This window comes from Aspergillus luchuensis, chromosome 6 (assembly GCF_016861625.1).
Source record: "Aspergillus luchuensis IFO 4308 DNA, chromosome 6, nearly complete sequence".
NCBI classification, from domain to species: Eukaryota; Fungi; Ascomycota; class Eurotiomycetes; order Eurotiales; family Aspergillaceae; genus Aspergillus; species Aspergillus luchuensis.
This window is the reverse complement of record NC_054854.1, coordinates 2,328,163-2,346,158: the sequence shown is the minus strand read 5'-3', so window position 1 is coordinate 2,346,158 and position 17,996 is coordinate 2,328,163. Positions and strand designations below refer to the sequence as shown.

Below are 17,996 nucleotides of genomic sequence, written 5' to 3'. Positions count from 1 at the left end.
AAATGAGAATCGCTGATGTTGGGACCGGCACCGCGTAAGTCTGTCAAGAATCAGAAAGCAAGAAGCCACATGCGCTCTACTCAGCAGCTAACAATCTCCAAGTATCTGGCTCACAGACCTAGCCAGTAAACTACCAAAATCTGTTCGTTTGGATGGTCTCGACGTTTCGTTCGATGCTGCCCCCCTCCGCGAATGGCTCCCACCAAACGTGACCCTGCATTACTGGGACGTCAAATCCCCCGTCCCCGAGCATCTAATCGGTGCATACGACCTGGTCAATGTGCGATTTTTCGCCATCGTCCTTCGAAACTCTGAGATCAAAAATGTTCTGAAGAGTTTATTCCGACTGCTTAGTTCGTACTGCCCGCAGTACCCTGCAAATTACCTTGACCTGGAACTAACCTAAAGCGATAAACAGAACCAGGCGGCTACCTTCAGTGGACTGACGCTGATATGGCTTCAATCCGACCGGTAAAGCTTCGACCTGATATAAGCGACGAGCCGTTGAAGCGGCTTGAGACTGTCCTTCGGGGAAACGACGAAAGGCTCCACACTTCATGGGTACCCAATCTGGGGACTCACTTCCAAGAAGCAAAGTTCGTCGACGTCGATGTTGATCGCAGGGACCCCCCACATTATATCGCACATTATCTGTTTGAGACCGTAATTTTGGCACTTGAAGTTTTTAATAGAAACAAGGATATCGACGAGCAGAAAGTTCAAGAAATAAGGGCAATCTCTCGAGACGCAGCCAAGGCCTACAGAGAGGGCTCTTATCTTCAGTATACATATTATAGAGTTATTGGACGGAAGGCCCCTGATACAGAACTATAGAAGCAGTCCTGGTAAACAATGCTATTACTCTCATCCTCAGCCATCTGTAGGCTACTCCTCTACAACATCGCCTCTCTACCAGGATGTACGTACACTATCTATCTCCATTTACAGAAAGATTTCGACCACGATCGAATTAATTAACTTTATCGTGAATAATTTCCACCCCTTAACCACATCTCATTCTTCATCTACTCCCTATATCACCCAAATAAATTTATTCTGACCCAACCAGTACTCGCAGAAGCCAAATATAGTATCCCTGTGCTCATCCTAGACCGATCCAAATTATTCTAACTACCACTTAGTATCCGATCAACATAGGGTGGATTTTGTGTGTAATACATTCATTCCTTCATTCATTCTATCTTATTTTCTTTCCCAGCTTTCCTTCCCTTCCCTTCCCTTTCCTTCTCTTCTCTTATCCATATCAGCTCCCTACCATCAACATTGCTGCTTTCAATCAGATAACTTCAAGAACTTCTCAATGGGACGGTACATTAGGAACTATCGATCCCAGTTGGCAGTATACAGTACAGTGTAGAATCAATACACGTCCTTTCTTGTTGTTTCTCGTTACATCAAGATTGCTGTCTTTTGCTCCTGCTTATCAAAGTTAGTCTATCTCGCTCTTGAGTTATCTCTGTGAGCATTTCTCACTAGGCGATTGTATGCCGGCGTGAGAGATAATTTGGGGGTACTGTGAATGTTATGGTTGAGGTTGCGGGTTGATGATGTGGTGGTAGCTGAGTAGGTCACTTTGGCTCTCATTTTAGGACTATGGTTGGCTTGGAATAATACTACTTTCGCTTCTAAGTTGTCTGGGGATGTTATTGACGGGAACTCTTGCTCAGCAACTAAAACCCTTCAAGTCAGAATGTGTACTCGTAGGAGTCGTTCTGAAGCAAATGAAGCCACAATTAGGAGCCAAGCGACCAACAAACAAAGGCATTCATGCTACTCTTCTGAATTCGCCGATCAGCCAACCAATGTTCCGTCTGCCTGACATAGTTACTACGAGTCCAGATATTGCACAAAATAAGGCTTAATTCAGTGATGGTCTATCTTAGAAGTGTACTAGACAGCTCCTCTGAAGTGATACTTGTCCATTGCAGTGCGTGTCCCAGGAAACAATCTAGTGCTCAGTCAGTCACACTGGTCTCCGAGAAATAATCCACTGTTGGCGGTTTACATACCAAACGATGGATGATCACACTCCACCACAACAGCCTGACCGGCCTGTGCTTCGTTGCAAGGTTATGCGAAAAGATCAATCAGTCAGTCATGCTTTCAACCCTTCACCCTATGATCAGATATTACTTACACACCCCCTCCCCCGTGTCCGATGTCCCAGGCCCGTCCCAGCCGCCCAACCGAGGCCTGGCTCACTGCAGTGGTGAACCTGCAGAAGTCAGTCATGCAACTGGACAGCCATAGAGTGGGTAACCTACTGTATAGTGGATGTTGAATCCGATACCCAGGCCCGTCCCAACCGCCCATCCAAGGCCTGGTCCTCCGAGGAGTAATGCAGAAGGTGTAGCCTGTCAGCTCTTTGACCAATACCAAGCCATAATTTATAACGACTTACACAACCCAAAGCCCCCACCCCATGTCTGATGACCCAGGCCCGTCCCTGCCACCCAACCAGGGCCTAGCTCACTGCGGTGGTGAACCCTACAGATGTCAGTCATACATACAATCAAGGAACCACTGATGACTTGGAAGACTTGCAGTATAAAGGATGTTGGATCCTATGTCCCAGGCCCGTCCCAACCGCCCAGCCGAGGCCTGGTCCACTGCAGTGGTGAACCCTGTAGAGAGTCAGTCAGCCACACATTATAGAGTGAGATAATTCGGAAAGCTTACTATGTTGCTAAAGTTAGTTGGTATGACCCAGGCCCGTCCCGTCCACCCAGCCGAGGCCCGGTTCACTGCAGTGGTGAACCTGTAAACAGTCAGCCACAAGTTTATCCAGAATAATGAGTTAGAAGACTTACTGTGCTGTTGTGGTTAGTCGGTATCCCAAGCCCGTCCCATCCACCCAACCAGGGCATGATGTGTTTGTCGGGTAACACTCTACAGTCAGTCGACCATGCAGTCTTGTATCAACACTGCGGATCTAGCAACGTCGATTCCATAATCCCCACCCCCCTCCCCCTTCCGTGTCCGATGTCCCAGGCCCGTCCCTGCCACCCACCAGGGCCTGGTTCACCACTGCAGTGAACCCTGTAAAAAGTGAGCTACACCTTCAGCTAGAGAGCTATGTGTTGGATGACTTACTTTGCTGTTAAAGTTAGTAGATCCCAGGCCCGTCCCTTCCACCCAACCAGGGCCTGAGGTTCACCACTGCAGTGAACTCTGTACGTGGTTAGTGACAAAGTCCATCAAACGAGCAGTTAATGAGTAGACTCACTGTATGATGGATGTTGAATCCGATATCCCAAGCCCGACCCTACCACCCAACCAAGGCTTGGTTTGTTGGAGCGGTAAAACCTGAATAGTTGGCCGGTTACGATCAGTGAGATGTGAATGGAAATACTTGCCAGTGCTGTGTTGTCGAAGTCTACAACTACGTCCCAAGCCCGTCCCTGCCACCCAGCCAGGGCCTGGTTCGCTCCACCATGAAGGTAAAGGCAGTCAGTCCTTATTACCATCTAAAAGCCGAAGATTGAGATACTTACTTGACCCAAACCCTCCACCCCCGTGTCCGATGTCCCAGGCCCGTCCCAACCGCCCAACCGAGGCCTGGTCCGCTGCAGCGAACCCTACTAAGAGTCAAACATACTAGATCAGGAGAATGAAGAGTGAAAGGCTTTACTCACTGTGTGACGGATGTTGAATCCGATGTCCCAGGCCCGTCCCAGCCACCCAACCGAGGCCTGGTACGCTGTGTGAACCCTGCAAGATGTCAGAAACTATGAAATTGAGAACTGAAAGAGAAGTCTAACTGTGTGTTGGATGTTGAATCCGGTGACCCAGCCTGTGCCAGCCAGCTAACCAAACCAGGGCCTGGTTCGCTGGAGGCTGCAGAAAGTCAGCCACAATACTATTCAGGAGCCACAAATGGGGATACTTACACTTAGTGCTGGGTCACTTATGTCTACTACAGCGGCCCAGCCCATGCCTGAAACCCAACCAGGGCCTGGCTTGTTTCCGAAGCCTGTAAAATATCAGACATGCACGTGCAAGCAAGGAGAGCTGTGGTTGGAATACTTACTGCAAGCCCCTGTGTTAGAACCGAGCAGGTATATATAATATGGTCTTCCAGGCCCATCCCATCCACCCATCCATGAGGCCAAAGAAGTTGTCGCGCCTGTGAAGAGTCAGTAAACGGGTAGGCAAGTCAGGGAATACTCAGCAGTTACTGTGTTGTATGTGGCGAGTTGTTGTCCCAGGCCCGACCCATCCACCCAACCATGGGGCCAGAGAAGTTGTCGCGCTTATTGGAAGTCAGCGAAAAAGAGAAGTTCAGCTGAAGAAGTACTCACTATGTCGTATATGGAAGTAAGTATATATAATATGGTCTTCCAGGCCCGTCCCATCCACCCAACCATGAGGCCAGACCCGTATGAGTCCTAGACGAAGTCAGTACTAACTATGTTAACAAATCCGAGAATACTCACTGTGTTGTGTTGTCGAGTTGTGCTCTGTTGTCCCAGGCCCGTCCCTTCCACCCTACCGTGGGCCAGAAGTGTTGTCGCGCCTATGATGAGTCAGTAAAGCAGGAGGCCGAGTCAGGGAACACTCACTGTGCTGTGTTAGAAAGTAAGTATATATAACCCAGGCCCATCCCTGCCACCCTACCTTGGGCCGGGTATGTTGTCGCGCCTACGATGATGAGTCAGTAAGGTACTAGAAAGTGAACTCGGGAACACTCACTGTGTTGTGTTAGAAAGTACTAAAGTATATATAACCCAGGCCCGTCCCTGCCACCCTACCTTGGGCCGGGTATGCTGTCGCGCCTATGATGATGAGTCAGTAAGGTACTAGAAAGTGAACTCGGGAACACTCACTGTGTTGTGTTAGAAAGTACTAAAGTATATATAACCCAGGCCCGTCCCTGCCACCCTACCTTGGGCCGGGTATGATGATGAGCCTGTGCAAGATTAGTAAATCGAAAGTCATTTGGAAGCCAACTCGGATGTAGTCACTGTGCTATTAGATCGCAGGTGCGTATATATAATATAAGGTCTTCTAGGCCCAGCCCATCCATCCAACCATGAGGCCAGACCCGTTATGAGTCCTGTGCGGGTCAGTAAATCGGCAGTCAAGTCAGAGAGTACTTATTGTGTTGTGTGTGCGTGTTGTTGTCCCAGGCCCGTCCCATCCGCCCAACCGAGGCCTGGTCGCGTGTGGGTGTTCTGTCCCAGTCAGCCAGTATGACCAGAAGCTCATCAGGGAAGTACTCACAGGTCTACAGTGTATAGTTGAGTGTCGCTACCCTGGCCCATCCCATCCGCCCAACCTAGGCCAGTCGCGTGTGGGTGTTCTGTACCAGTCAGCCAGTATGATCAGAAGCTCATCAGGGAAGTACTCACAGGTCTACAGTGTATACTAGTTGTGTGTCGCTACCCTGGCCCATCCCAGCCACCCAACCTAGGCCAGTCGCGTGTGGGTGTTCTGTATAAGTCAGCCATGTTCAGCAGCTAGTAAGGAGGGAGTACTCACTGGTCTACTGTGTCTAGTCGTGTGTCGAGTCGAGATTTCCCAGGCCCGTCCCATCCACCCAACCTAGGCCAGTCGCGTGTGGGTGTTCTATAAATGTCAGCCAATATCAATAGATAATCTGGAGTACTCACCGGTCTACTGTGTCTAGTCGTGTGTCGAGGTTTCCCAGGCCCGTCCCATCCACCCAACCTAGGCCAGTCGAGTTTGGGTGTGCTATAGAAGAGTCAGCTATTTTTGTCAACAGCTCATTTGAGTACTTACTGTTGGTTGCTGTGTAGTGGGTGTCCCAGGCCCGTCCCATCCACCCAACCAAGGCCAGTGGTGTCGGAGTGTCCTATACCAAAGTCAGTCACGCTCAAAAACAGAAAAGCCAGACACATGGGGAATAGATGAGTAGGCAGATGACAGGAGATAACTGGGGTTACCTACTAGAAGATCTGGAAGGTTAGTTGGTAAGTAAAGGCTGGCTATGTGGCAGATAGATGTCAGTAGATGGCAAAAATGGCAGAAATGGCAAGAAATAGCAGATAGATGGCAAGTAGATGGTAATAGATGGCAAGTAGATGAAAGTAGATGGAAATAGATGGCAAGTAGATGAAAGTAGATGGCAGAGAGATGTCAAGAGATGGAAGAGAAGTGAGAAGGAGATGGCAGAAATATGTGGGAGAAGAAGTTTCCAGCCTCCCTGGGGGGGGAAGGGAAGAGTTTTAAATACCAGTGAATCTTTCCCTTACGACATGGTGAATGAACCAGCTTGATGTGACGCTGTCACAGTTCTGAGTTCATAGTAGCAATCCCATAAAAATCTCAGCAGATTTGGACGTAAATGTAGTATCGTTAGCATCAGGATTTTGCAATATGGGGGAGTTGGGTACTAACAATAGGTCCTATAGCTCTGCAAATCCATGGAAAACGCTTGTAGATGAGTCCAAAACAAAAGTATATGGCCAGAAGACTCTGTCTGTATATCCTCATAGATTGTCAAGGTTGCAGCTTGGTTCTCCTTGGGTTGTGTCGGGGTGTGAATGAGAAGAAGCTGGAGTGAAGTGGGCGACGAAGAGTCAGTCTACTATGGGAGTAACACCTGCCGTTTCGGGCAACGAGACGCGACTACCTCGTCCTGTCACTTCACGAGCAGAACAGCCTCGATACCGAAATAAAGAACTACAGTACAGTATGGATACAACAAGACGAGTGTTACTGCTCTATCCCTACAATGGGAGTGGGAGAATTCACGTTTCGTAGGGAAGTGTTTACTCTCGAGGTATAGTCGCTATTCCATGGTACTACAGCCGAGAGCCAAGGTTTTGACCAGGTCTGGTCTAAGTATAGGATTGAGGCTCCTGCCCAGTGAAGTATACTAAATCCAGCTGGGTATTACTAGTAACATAGCTATATGATTCCCCCTGGTCTATCGTCGGCCAAGTTCACAAAGATTAATGAGTCTTTAGCAAGCGTGTCTGTAGCAGCTTAAGACCTTTGCGACTACACAAGAAGAATCAACAGATCCTACATGATAACAGCTGCTGAAATACATCTGGTTATCCTGAAGCAAACAGAAGCTGTCGACACCAGCGAGTTCAAGGTAATATTTCGGGCGTATCAAAACGAGCCTCGAACAGCGGAGGTGTCTTCCGGCTGCCATCACCATTAATTAAGGGACTTTCCGACAGGTTGCTATAGAGAGAACTGGGCCAAAAATAGAAGGGGCAGCCGTTCGTATATTGTACTATACCAGTACTGTAGCACGGCTTCCTGAGTCTACGAGACATACTGACGTTGTAGGAGGGATGCAATTCCGCTCGATTATCTCGATATTACTACATCAGGCTACAAATATATACTACTAATACTAAGACCACTAAGCGGCAGCCAGCCTTCGGAGACTAGAAAGCAGATGATAGCAGGTTTAAGAGTAATATCTTAAAGGAACAGAATTAGTAGGACTAGTTCTACAAGACTACTCATGTCATCTACCACGTACAAATTATCCCAACACCCATGCTGGCAACCCACGTGCTATCTGTCTCAATACCTCTCGACACGTTATATGCATGCAGACCAACAGGAACATGAGAGAATGGCCGAGCGTAGGGCATGCCAAGACGTCACTAGTGGTAGGAAGCCAAGATCGACGGTGGCCACGCAGCTTCGGGGATTATCTGGCGGGGGGGTTTCTCGAAGATTGTCAATCGATTGGCTAGTATTGCATCCCCGGGTTAGTAGTGCACTTTGAGTATGGAGTAAGTAGGCACAGCGGGAATGGGACGTATCTCGCCTGAGCGACCGAAGCAGTACACTTCTGGATCACGAAAGATGAAGATCACAGGATTGCGGTGTGGTGGAAGTCATTGGAGGACAATGGCGGTAAGTGAAACTGGGCTTGGCGATGCTGGCACATGAGATAGCGCCGATGTGGTTTGGGAAGCAGGAAGTTTTAAGTTTGTGTGCCATACGGGCGCTTGGAAGGTTCAGTCAGGCTACAAGCTAAGTACATGAGGGAGGATACCCAAAATTGCGGCAGAATTTGGATGCAGTGTCGATAGGAGTAATCTGCAGGCAGCGTCATGGTGGGGTTACACAACAGGGAATGTTACTGTTTGAGATAGCGCTTACTGGATTCTTGGAGGGGAGGATGTCTGGGGAGAATTTAAGACACGCACACTCTCACTTACACAGTGAGAAAAAAATAATTTCTGTAGAATCTATCAAAACGAGTATACTATCTTCATTTACGGCAAAAATTCTACCAAGCAGACTATTCCATTAATTATTGTTGAATCCATCTGCGCCTGCAATAACTGGCGGTGAAAAAGCAGAAGCCGTGGAATGAGCGACGGGCGGGGCGCCGAACCACAGATTGGCTGGCAGGAGACACTAAGTCGATAGTAGTAGTAAACAATCCAATGGATTCGCTTCACACCCCCCGGTGGACGCAGTCTGGATCCCCAATGGCCCCCCCTTCTTTGCAAGCAAGGGAAGTAGTAACCTGAGTACTTTACTGCCAGTCTGCCAGGGCAGTTGATGGTGCAATCATCCAGCTCACTAACATTCACACCATCGCGTGGAAGGATTTAGCTGGAGGGGCTAAACGGGGACACTAGAATATTTCCACGGGTGGGAAACTCCAAAAGGTACCTTGATCCCCCCCTGGTGGCTGATGGTGCTGATTGGAGACCATCACTCCATTGACATGCAGGGACATGATCCAACTACTAGTACTAATCCCTCTTGTTAGTATCATCCGTTAGCCTTATTGGTGAACTGCAAGGGGGAGGAAATCTCACCAGCAGCAGCACTCACACACACAAACAACACGGGGGGTGGTGACATGCCCCGCTGCAAAGAAGAGAGAGCAAGAAAGAAAATCAAAAACAACAAATAAAAGAACAAAAGATGATAGATCGGTTTGTTGGACCTATCACACTGAATCTTCAATAGTATTAACTTTCGGGCGAGAGACTACTATGCGGGGAGTCTTTTTTTTTTTTCTTTCTTTGGGCCTTCAAAGCAAGTGTTTCGATTTCTCATTATGCTTCGTGCTTGACTAGTTAGGGACGGGTTTGCTGAATTGGCGTCAACCCGGATTCTACACAGGGATACGATCATCTGGCAGTTCCACACTCTTAAACTAAAAGTAGCCCGTGTTTAAAGACTGAACCGGTTTGGTCTGCCGCCGGGGAGGGTCTTGCAGGCGCTTGCAAAGAAACTAAAATCGAAGTTGGCATGCCTGGTCGGTGAATCTTTAGTTCATCTTTCGTAGTTTACTTCTACTTATAATAAGACCTGTCTCGAACCCACCCCTAGTTAACTACGTATCGATCTATTCATCCCTTCCTTGCCAGGTGCATTCATTCATCCCGCAAATCCTCCCCCTTTGTCTTTCATTTTCTTGGAGCAAACAACCCCTACACTGTACATCGTGACTATCCCTAAAACGTGCTGATGATCCTCGTGTTCTGAAGATCGACTGACCCTCATCATTTGTCCCTTGCCAGCAGCCAACTTCCCCCCTCCCCTCCCCTCTCAGAACCCTAATCTTATCGGGTTCTCTCTGTCCTCCTGACATACTCCCATAGAAAACACCCTTTTCCTCCTTTCGTTTTTTCATCTACTATCTACCCCATCTTTATTTCGATCGCTTTTCTCCTATTTCTGTTTATAGCACAAGCATGTTCACCCGCTGTTGATCGCGCATTCTTCACTGCTCTCCTGACTGGTGCCATTTGGCAGGGAGCATGTGAATCCGGCTGGACCGCGTCATTCTTCAGTCAAACACTCCCCATCCCGCTACGGTTCTCGGCCCTGGAAGTGCCAGGCCAGGCACAGGCTCAAATAACAATGGCGGCCACGTTCACATGCCAGCGCCCCGATCTTCCTGGTGGCTCTTCCAACCATCGTCCTCTTTCTCCTACGATCTCTTCCCCACCGCTCAGCCCAGCGCCAGAGCATACATCTACACCTACATCCTATTTGATGACAAAAGTCCCTTCTCTCTCCATCGTCTCACCCGGTGTGAACGACCCTGATTCAAAAGAAGTATACGCCACTACCCTCGAAGTCACCGATATCACCGTGGGGGCAGGCAGTCCGCCCATCGTATCTATCCCAGTAGCCGATGAGCAACTCTCGGACGGTATGGAGACCACCACCACGACTACCCCATCATCTTCCACGAAAACAAATAGTCGACGAACCTCCAAACGCAAAAGAACAACCTCACCTCCATCACCAACAACAGCAACAACCAAATCTCCCGAGCAGCTTCACTCCTCGCGACGCTCCAGCCCTCACAGCCAACACAGCTCTCTCCACTCACACCGTCGCTCCGCAACCACAGCTTCTATAACACCGATCTCCGACCGAACAGCCCGGCGTGAAGACCTGATAGCTCTGCATCGTGAATCATGCCGTCTATTCCAAGACGACGGCCTCTCTACATCCAAACCTAGCCCACGAGCATCAGCATCAGCATCAATATCAGCATCTCGACCCCCATCTTCCAGCACATCACGTACTCCTCCACGCCCTTTGCGCTCTGCATCCAACGCCAGCTCCCCACCTACCATGCGAACACCACTCTCCATCTCGACTTACCAAGACCAAAGCAACCAAAACGACTCCCCACGGGGTCCAATCCGCGCAGCTACATTCAGTGCCTACGAGCCAGCATGCACGTCTCCCGTGCAACCCACCGTCACCGTGATCGACTGGACATCGCCCTCCACACGGAGGCGCGAATACGAAAAGATCGACCGCGCCAGTAGTGGAGTCCGTGGATTCTGGCGCCGAGTAGCGCCGCGATGGTGTCAATTCGGAGACCACCGCACGCCGTTCTTCGAAGAGGGCAAGGATGGAAAGGGGAACTATGAGGGGAGTGTACGGCGGTTCCGTATGGATTTGCCAGAAGAGTGCGAGAGTAAGCGGGGAGGGAGGAGCCTTCCGAAGGGTTTCAAGTTAAGCCGGAAGACGGTGATTCATCGAATGGGAGGGAGAGTGAAGACTGCTTAACCAATTTCCTGGAAGTATACTAGCCTTGTTATCAGTCCAGGCGTGCTTTATTTTCTGGCGGATGATTGATTACATTTGATACCCAGCTAGATGCATTTTTTATAATGATATACGAATCATACAGACACAACACCGTAACCAGTATGCATATGCACATGCATCTATCCAATACACAAGTAAAATAGCAGCAGCATAGCACAGCAATATAGTATAGTATAAACATAAGTATAAGTAACTTTTCCCAACTCCGAAAACCCAAACAACAACTGAACCCACAAAATGAAATAGATAGAGGTATCACAACATATCAAAATCATCCAAATTATCCCGATATTGCATAATACTCCTCTTGATCTTCGAAGAGTCGACCCAAGTCACGAAATCCTCCAAATTCCTCGTAACAAGGTACGCCGGATCCGTGACGACCTCTGTCCCGACGCGAACATGGCCCTGCTCAATGAAGGTGACAGCCTACACAGTCCCGCCGTTAGCACAATCCTCACCTCTCTTCCCAAAGGAAATAGACAAGAATATAAATGAATGAAAGAGAGAGACATACCGTTTTAACATTCTCCACCATCCCACTCCTCGCCATCCAAACCGCCAACCTCCTCCGACAAAACGCACTAACCGTAACCTCCCTCTCGACCCTCGAAAGCCCCGCTCCTTGTTCGCGACTCTGCTTCAAAATCCCCATGCGGAACAACTTATCCAGCACCTCGGACTCGAGCTTCTTGCGTACGGGATCACTCTCGGGGTCCAGTTCGGAGAGCTTGTGCGCCAGTTGGCGTAGGGAGCCGCATAGCTGGTTGTACTTGCGGTAGTCGAGGGGGTCTTGCAGGTGGTAGCGCGTGCGGATTTGCGATTCTCGGTGGTTGTTGTCGGATTTGTAGGTGTGGAAGTCGACTTTGCGGAGGAGTTTTTTCTCGTGGTGTTTGAGGGCGCGGGGCATTTTGGTTGATGGGTTTATTTATTCTCCCGGGGGAGAGGATGTAGTTTGGGGGAGGGGGTTGGGTGAGGGAGGGTGGTGAAGATGGCCGGGGGAGTGGTGATGGTTTTGGCTGATAAGAAAATTTTGGGGATAGGATTATTGGAGAGGTGGATTTGTCGGGTAGAATGGGTGTTGCTTGGGTGTGAGGGGGGTTGTGGTTGGTTGGGATAGGGGCGGTGTGGAGGGCGGTGTATTCTTGGTTGTGGTGTGGTGATGAAGTGCTAGTATGGAGAGTGCTAGACTGATTAAACACTTTGTATTGATATAATGCTGGAACGCATATAGATTGATGTGTAACTTCCCGTGTAAAGCATATATCATAATGATAATATGTTTCGCTTGGTGTGCAAAGCAATGTGCTACTTTAGTTATCTTGGTACAATGTGAACCTGTTGGGGACATCGATGATACAATTCAGCCTTAATTTTAATAATCTATCGTCTATACCACCATTTTATTTATAATCTATAATATATTCTATCTGTATTCTATATATATTCTATCTATATTCTAGTGTCTCTGTTGTACATGTATAGTCTCATCCTTCGACACAGCAGCCCTACGGGAGAAATGTCTTCAATCCCATCGCAATCCGCTTAATCTGCTTCGCATAGAAGGAACTCTCCAATCCAGCTCCGATTCCCTTCAGTGGAAGCAACCGTGCAAGGAACGGCATCGGAACCCGGTTCAGCACCAACTGCGCTTCCTCGTCTGAAACGCTTTCGTCCATCAGAATCAAGGGCAGTCTCGGCTCAATCGCAGCCGGGCGTCCGATTCCCACCACGTCGCACGCATTCTGCTGCAAAGCAGACATGGCGCCAGCACGGGTCCGGAAACCGCCAGTCAGCATAAGCACAAGATCCGGGAAGCGCTTGCGAGTTTCGGCGGCAAATTCAATGAAGAATGCCTCCCGAGCAACAGTGCTCGGGCGTTTCTCGGGTCCCATCATCTAAGACATGTCAGTCTGAACATGAGTATGAACAAATAATGTGTGCTGACCGTGGGGTTCTCGTAGCTGCCGCCGCTGACTTCCAAAAAGTCAATGCCTGCTTCAATGAGAAGTCCGATCTGTGTCATCGTGTCTTCAAACGTCGAAGAGCTGTGGTCAGCAGAGTTGAGCTTGATGCCGATAGCAAAAGTCGGCGGCACCACCTCGCGGATCGCGTGGATCATGTCGACCACAAACTTGGCTCTCTTCTCTGCCGTCCCGCCATATTCATCGGTGCGTTTGTTGGACTTTTTAGTCAGCTTAGATCTTTCAGATATGGGGCGTAACTACCTTGGCGTTCAAGAATTGGTCTGTTCATTAGCTTACGACCAGTAGCAGGAGTGCAGTGACATACCAATCAAGTAACCGTGCGCGCCATGCAGCTCGATTCCGGAGAATCCGCTGTCGGCCATCAGACGGGCCGTGTCCACAAATTGACGAGTGACTCGGTCGATATCAACCTGAGTCATTTCTCGGGGTGGCGAAAAAACGAGCCAGGTGAGCAGGCGCTGCACCAAGCCATCACCCATGTCAAGAGGAATTGCACTAGGTGCAATTGACGGAGCCAAGACACCTCTGCGGCCTGCACCCCGGGGCGTTTGTCGGCCAGGATGGCAGGCCTGTACGATACACGGAGTGCCACGCTGCTGGCACGTCTTGGCGTACTGGCTCCAGCGTGCAACTAGAGCCTCGTTACCTTCTTTTCCTGTGTACTCGGCATGCAAGGCAGGATCCCAAGGGTTTCCGAGATGGTCCACATCCACCTGGACATTTCCTAATGATCATATTGCAGTTAGAAGCGCACTATGTGTGTCGACAGTGGGTCGCTACCTGTAAGGAGAGCCCCCCAACCTCCTTGACCCCATTGGTCGTATGCCTTCAGCAACGTTGGAGTTGGCTCATTGCCTGAGCCGGCCAGTGCCTCGGCCATCGCAGCCTGGGCGAGTCAGACAAATCATGATTAAGCTTCCGGGAAATCGAGCCACCCACCTTGGCTAGGCGGTTCGGAAAGACCAGCCCGCAGGGAAGCTTAACGGGATCATGCAAGGACGCCATAGTGTGTGTGCCGGTGACAGAAAAGGAAAAGCTGAATGCGACCCTGGAAAACTGGGGGTTGCCCGTGATAAGTCACCGGCGGCCCGAAAAAGCAGCCGAGGCCAGAATCCACGTGGAGGTGTTCATGGCGCAATGTGGGGATAGCCGTTAGCATCGAGCCAAGATTTCTGCAGATGCTTATCGGTTCCGGCAGCTAGCACAACAATAAGCATGTGAAGAGCATCATCTACTTGTATCAAATTAGAGTAAGTAAAAATGATCAGTGAGTTGGAGCTGGTATGGGTCCTAATTACCACCAAGATAGACGAGCCGACTCCCATATTGCCGAGTCGGTCCGTGCTTATAGAAGAGATCATAAGTCAAGATGAAACAGCACTATCCCCTCATTCTGACCCCAGTTCTGAGCTAATCAGAAAGCATCAGTCAGTCAAGCTTAATGAGGGACGAAATCCGCAGTTGGGGTAAAAATCGGAGGAAAATGGTCCCCCGCGTGAAACCTCGGACGACCGGATATCCACGGTCAAGATAGCCGGACATCGGGATGCAACCTCCCGACCACTCGGACAATGCAGGGTAATTTGTCCGTGGAACCACCTTTTGACAGCTGTGACAGGGCCTTTTCGAGTCAAATCGAGCTATAGCTTCACCCCCGGCCAATTACCGACTTCAGCCCAGTGGAACCGATCGGACGGAGGGGTGACGGCGGAATCCATCGCCGATCTGACAGGGGCTGCACGAGCTGCAGCTCTATTGCTTAGCTTGCAGAAGCTTATCTGTACGGTCCGTGATGGAGAAGACCCTGCGTCTGGGGGTGAGACTGTCATCTTATCCCCACTTCACATGCCAGTGACCCAGGTTGCCTAGGTTGATGCATCCTGGTCATATATCATGGTCTGGCCGCAGGACAGCCTGATTATCACTCGTCTGGATGTGGCTAGACTCTGTCTGAATAGAATAGATTAAATTGGAGTGATCAGCAACAGCAGGACAACTAACATGTGAAGCAGCGAGGTGGTGACTCACTGGCAAGATGTCGTTGTCCTTCCCCGCATGGAGATGAATCCCCTCATCACATGACGCTGACTGCAGGTGCAGGGGTATCCATGCCCGATTCGGAAACAAAAACCTCGCATAAAAGAATGCTAACGGGTCGATTCGGAATCATGGGGTAGACAGATATCCACTGTAATAACTACAAGGGGGATGTCGGAAAATGAAGGAAGCTACAAGTTCCGTCTAGCGGGATTCCACGAAAAGGCAAAACTATAGCCCGAAAAAAGATCTGATCATTGAATCATCCGTTTTATCCATCACAAGACCAGCATCTATGCTAACCAAAACTAGTCCGACATCGGTGGTATCCGACAACAGAATCGTCATTAAGAGGGGTCAGAATCCGTGAAAGAATGGGGGTATACAAAAGCGCATCCTTCCAAGCAGGATCCGGGAAACAAAAAGCGCTCGAAAACAGAACAAAGCCAGTATTTTAAGAATGAGACGCCAGAAAGCTAAGCAAAGAAATTAAGCTCACAGCTTAGAGTTCTTCTCGGCCTCCTCAGTCAGAGCCTCCAGGGAGAAGGCGCTGGGTCCCAGGCTAGCCAGGATAGAGCCAACCTCCCGCTCCAAGGCCAAGACCTCGGTGTGAGGGTTGTACATGCGGGCCTTGATCCAGGCATCCAGGTTCTCGTCGCTCATGCTGCGCAGGGCGGTTTCGCGGTCGACCTTGGCCTCCTGTGCCGCCCGGATGACGTTGCGGGCCACAACGACAGAGACCTCACGGATGCGGGTCAAGTCGGGGTAGAGAAGGCCACGCTCAATCTCCTCGGGAAGGAGAGCCTTGGAGAGGGCCTCACCCGAGGCGTAGATCATGCTGTCGGTGACCTTGACCGACTTGGAGAGGATGGTACCCAAACCAATACCAGGGAAGACATACATGTTGTTGCCCTGGCCGGGGTAGTAGGTGCGGGTCTCGCCAGCAGTGTTGGTGTAGGACATGGGGGGGAAGGGAGAACCAGAGGCAAACAGCACGCGGCCATCGGTGTTGGTGACGGCGCTCTCGTAGTCACATTCGGACTTGTGAGAGGGGTTGGACAGAGGGAAGACAATGGGGGCAGTGTTCCACTCAGCCATCTTGCGCAGGAGCTCGGGGGTGAAGACACCACCGATGGTAGAAAGACCCATCAGAATGGTGGGCTTCACATGGTCAACAACATCTTCCAGGGTCTTCAGCTGCAGGCCGTTGTTGTCCGTACGGGCAAAGTAGACCTTGTGATCAGCGAGCTTGTCACCACGATCAGCAGTGACAAGACCCTTGGTGTCGACCAGGTAGAAGCACGCGCGGGCCTCATCCTCGGTCATGCCCTCGCGGACGAAGAAGTCAACAATCTGCTTAGCAACACCGACACCGGCGCTACCAGCACCGAAGAAGACGGCGCGATGGTCCTTGCAAGGAAGGCCAGAGCGCTTGACAGCGTTGATGACACCACCGAGGATGACAGCACCAGTACCCTGGATGTCATCGTTGAAGCAGGTGTAGTTGTCACGGTAACGCTCCAGAGCAGGGAAGGGGTTCTTGAAGTCCTCGAATTGGATCACAATACTGTAACGCGTAAGCAACAATCCAGTCGGGTCGATCATGCATGAGTCACTTACCCAGGCCAGCGCTCGGTCAGAGCAGCCATCAGCTCATCCAAGAATTCACGCTCCTCCTCGGGAGTCACCTTGTCGCGGCGGCTGCCCATGTACAACGGGTCTTCCCGGAAAGCCTTGTTGCTGGTGCCCAGATCGAGAGTCAAGGGCAGGGTGGCCTCGGGGCGAATACCCGCGCAGGCAGTGTACAGAGCCAGCTTACCAATGGGAATACCCATGCCGTTGATGCCAAGGTCACCCAGACCGAGAATCCGGGAACCATCGGTGATACATGTGATTTCCACGTTGGGCTGGGGCCAGTTGGCAATGACAGCGGCCAGGTTGCCGCGATCCTCCCAGCTCAGGTACATACCTAGACGTGCATGGTTAGCGGCCGATTCAGCCCGTGATAAGCACGCTAGACAGGGATTCGCCACACACCTTCGGGCTGCTGGTAGATCTCAGACCATCTCTGGCAGGCTTCTCCAACGACGGGAGTGTAGATGAGGGGAGTCAATTCCTTAGTGTGGTGTTAGCTCATTGGCTTACAATAAAGTGGTTCTGCAGCTGCAGGCTTACCCTCAAGTGGTCCGTGACCAGACGGTAGAACAGGTGAACATTGTTCTTACGGAGAGTGCTGAGGTAGAGGAACTTGTCGATGGGGGTCTGCTTGAGAGCCAATTGAGCGAGGCCTGCAACTCCATTAGCTTCCAACCCCATCCGACCAGCATTCCTCATCTACGGAATATACGCACAGCGAGTCTTCTGGGTCTCGTATGACTCCGCACGCGGGGGCGTCAAGCCGTAGGTGCGGAGATACTTGCGAATGTAGGCAGGGTTGGCAGTGTCATAGTTGGCATCACTGGACGTAGAGGAAGGCATTGTCAGTAACCAGGACGGCAGAAGTGAAAATGTTGATAATGTGCGACAGAGTCGAGGGTAGATAATGCCGTCGAAGACGGGGGAGGCAAAAGACGGTACTTACACAGGTGCCGCATGGTTAACCAGGGAGGTCGCGTGGACGGGACGGCTTTGCTGAGCGGGAAATCGAGCCATGGTGGAAGGCTGAGTCACGGCCAGGATACTCTTGGAACGAACACCAACGATATCAGAAGAAGAGGGGAGATTGAAGGAGGCAGCAGAGCTGATGGCAGTGGAGGAGAGGATCAATTGAGGCGAGGAGACGACTGGTGGCAGTCTGATTTTATGTATTCCCTGGGCTAGTCGCATTGAACCCCCCTGAGTAAGAACCCACCGCATGCCGAAGTTCAACCAAGCAAGTGTCTCAACACCGGTCGTGATCTTCTAACGAGGTCGTCG

General features: G+C 50.5%; 4 protein-coding genes across 4 annotated transcripts; 1 reads left to right on the top strand and 3 right to left on the bottom strand.

Annotated features, from left to right (window-relative positions):
• Nucleotides 1–9,843: 9,843 nt before the first annotated feature.
• Nucleotides 9,844–11,013, top strand: AKAW2_60777A (uncharacterized protein; the record flags this gene model as incomplete). Its single annotated transcript, XM_041692940.1, has 1 exon — nt 9,844–11,013. One exon carries the CDS (start codon nt 9,844–9,846, stop codon nt 11,011–11,013), a length of 1,170 nt encoding a protein of 389 aa, XP_041546275.1.
• Nucleotides 11,014–11,512: 499 nt separating this feature from the next.
• IMP3 (snoRNA-binding rRNA-processing protein IMP3) lies at nt 11,513–11,965 on the bottom strand (the record flags this gene model as incomplete). The annotated part of the gene is made up of 1 exon (XM_041692939.1): nt 11,513–11,965. The coding sequence occupies one exon, from the start codon at nt 11,963–11,965 to the stop codon at nt 11,513–11,515; it is 453 nt and encodes a 150-aa protein (XP_041546274.1).
• A 598-nt stretch (nt 11,966–12,563) lies between these two features.
• AKAW2_60775S (uncharacterized protein) lies at nt 12,564–14,048 on the bottom strand (the record flags this gene model as incomplete). Its single annotated transcript, XM_041692938.1, has 6 exons — nt 12,564–12,953; nt 13,004–13,240; nt 13,284–13,303; nt 13,348–13,767; nt 13,824–13,929; nt 13,983–14,048. 6 exons carry the CDS (start codon nt 14,046–14,048, stop codon nt 12,564–12,566), a joined length of 1,239 nt encoding a protein of 412 aa, XP_041546273.1.
• Nucleotides 14,049–15,575: 1,527 nt separating this feature from the next.
• AKAW2_60774S (NAD-dependent malic enzyme) lies at nt 15,576–17,936 on the bottom strand (the record flags this gene model as incomplete). Its single annotated transcript, XM_041692937.1, has 6 exons — nt 15,576–16,647; nt 16,701–17,049; nt 17,118–17,196; nt 17,256–17,368; nt 17,432–17,538; nt 17,662–17,936. 6 exons carry the CDS (start codon nt 17,934–17,936, stop codon nt 15,576–15,578), a joined length of 1,995 nt encoding a protein of 664 aa, XP_041546272.1.
• Nucleotides 17,937–17,996: the final 60 nt, after the last annotated feature.